The sequence below is a fragment of the Branchiostoma belcheri genome, unplaced genomic scaffold (assembly GCF_001625305.1).
Source record: "Branchiostoma belcheri isolate BF01 breed outbred unplaced genomic scaffold, Haploidv18h27 scaffold1728, whole genome shotgun sequence".
In the NCBI taxonomy this organism is placed as follows: Eukaryota; Metazoa; Chordata; class Leptocardii; order Amphioxiformes; family Branchiostomatidae; genus Branchiostoma; species Branchiostoma belcheri.
Genome location: NW_017803189.1, coordinates 1 through 2,347, shown reverse-complemented (window position 1 = coordinate 2,347; position 2,347 = coordinate 1). Strand labels below are relative to the sequence as shown.

The 2,347-nt window shown below is 45.5% G+C and overlaps 1 protein-coding gene across 1 annotated transcript; it reads left to right on the top strand.

Moving 5' to 3' along the window:
• Positions 1-10: 10 nt before the first annotated feature.
• On the top strand, positions 11-802 carry LOC109466972 (lysosome-associated membrane glycoprotein 2-like; the record flags this gene model as incomplete). The annotated part of the gene is made up of 1 exon (XM_019764858.1): positions 11-802. A coding segment is annotated over one exon (789 nt), but the record flags the coding sequence as incomplete, so codon positions are not given.
• Positions 803-2,347: the final 1,545 nt, after the last annotated feature.

The window sequence follows — 2,347 nt, the reverse complement described above, 5'->3', positions numbered from 1 at the left end:
CGCTACCCAATACTACATCTTCAATGAAACCACACGGATTCACACCACTTCATCAGCTAATACCACAACGCCTCCTACTACCAACATTCACACAACCTTGCACGTCCCTACCACGACTGTCCCAGGACCCATATCCGGAACGTGGTACGTCAACCAGTCAGGAGAACCCTGTCTCATCCTACAAGCCGCCATCACCGTCAACATCACGTACTCCACATCCCCATCCACCGCCTCATCCGTCCTGGTCAGTCTGCCCCAGTCTGCCTGGTCAAGTGGCTCCTGTGGACCGAACACTTCTCACATAACACTTGGACTACACAGTGGTCACTTCAACTTGACTTTTACCTTCGACGCCAACGTAACCTTCAATGGTCTGGAAAACGCGTTCATGTTGTCTCAAGTCAACCTCGGGTACGTGTTGGACAAGAACATGTTTCCCGACTCTGCCGCCGACAAGCCCGTCCTTGTTCAGTACTCTAACTTTTCCAACGCGCATCTTTCGGCCTCGATGGGCTCGTCCTTAAAATGCGACGCAGAACAATCCTTCAGCCTTGACCGTAATCACGTGCTAAGCATTAGCCATGTCCAAGTTCAGCCGTTTTCTGTGCAGGACGGAAAGTTCAGCAAAGCAGAGACATGTCCGGAGGATGGCGACAAGGGTTCGCACTACAACTTGGGCGTGGCGGTCGCTCTTTGTGTGACAATCCCGGTCATCTTCATGGCCGTCTTTATCGGGTGGCATTACTTCTGCGTCATGAGAAAAAGAGGAGGGGGAAAAGCTTACAGCGCACTGATATAGTAGGACTGAGGCCGTGTCTAAACGGAATCACCCAAGGCGGTTTACATGTGGTTTACCCCGAAGCCGGTTTCAAGTGGCTCCATCTGAACGCTCCGAAATCACATTGAAAGCGCCTCGAGCCCAAGCCACTTCTAGAGGTGGTTTCGAATCGGTTTCCCCGCATCGCGATTTGCGTCTGAACGCAATGTGATTTCAATGTGACTTCGCCTGGTCATGGATTTATATATAATACGGAGTGATATTTCTTTTTTTATATGCAATACCAACTTTTACGTGGCAGCAACTTAAAGAGCAGTAATGGTCAAATAATGTGTCCGTTCTAGGGCGAGCTTCACCGCCTCTGGCGGGACCACGTCGGCATTCGGCCGAGATACGCTGGGAGGGGGGCATCAGCAAGCAGGTCGTTGACCTCTGACATTAATAACACGCCGCCTTGCGTGTTATCATCAAACAGTAATAAATGTAGCTCAAGCGCATTATGTTCGGACACGGTTTCGCAGGTGTGTGTGGCACGTGGACCAGATGTGAGGAATGTGAGTTACCCGAATCGCGGTTTGGGTGATTCCGTATAGACACGGCCTGATATAATAGATAACCTGATAGGCGTGCTTAACAAGGTGAATGTTGTAGATGTACAAACTTTAAGATCTTCGTGCCATTTAGGAACGCGATTTGAGGCTGGCAGGACTAGTACAGATAACCTGTGGAACATTCTTGTAGGTGTTGCTAACTCGCAAAAGAACAACAAAGTTTTAACATCTTATATACATTTCAGTCAATACATTATGTTAATTGTTCAATAAAAAAAACTATTCTTGAATTCCTTTTTTTTTATATAATAAACTTGAGGGCGATTTCATATGGACCAGCTCGAACGCAATTCCTCTGAATAAACTGTTACAAACTGACCTGATTAGCTATGGTCTTGTAAAATACGTGCACCCTGACTGTAACACAATCTACAGTTCAACCAATGAGAGAATGGAAATTTTCGGTTCGACCAATGAGAGATGGCTACATGTCCGTCTGATATTTGCAATTTTCTATTATTATTTCACATTTCTAAGTCATACTGGTTGGTGGGAGGGGCTTTCGGATCGGTCTGGAAAACAATAAGGGTCACATATGAAATATTAGTCGACTCGATTGCGACTTGCGTACCTGTTACAACCATTGCAAAATAAGCACCGATCAGGGCGCTCGTTTCACACAACGTTACTATCAATTGAAATAAAAGATCAAAGAAATATCTTGTTGAAGTTAAATTATACGTTTGCAATTGCCTGCATGCTGCATGTCTATTACGCTATATCTAATAAAATTTTGACTTAATTGAGAAATATGCAAATTCTGGTGATTCATGAACAGGTGGTAGGACCACGCCGCTCAGTGCAAGATGGCGGCGTGTGCGTTTGGAAGGGGCAGAACTTGGTGGTTAAAATTCGCCTTGAAAGACGCTCTACGACCGTTTTAGGTGGTGAGTTCTAGTTAACATTGTCCACTATATTCTCGTGACTATTCTAAGTGAAACATTGAATGAAATGAAGA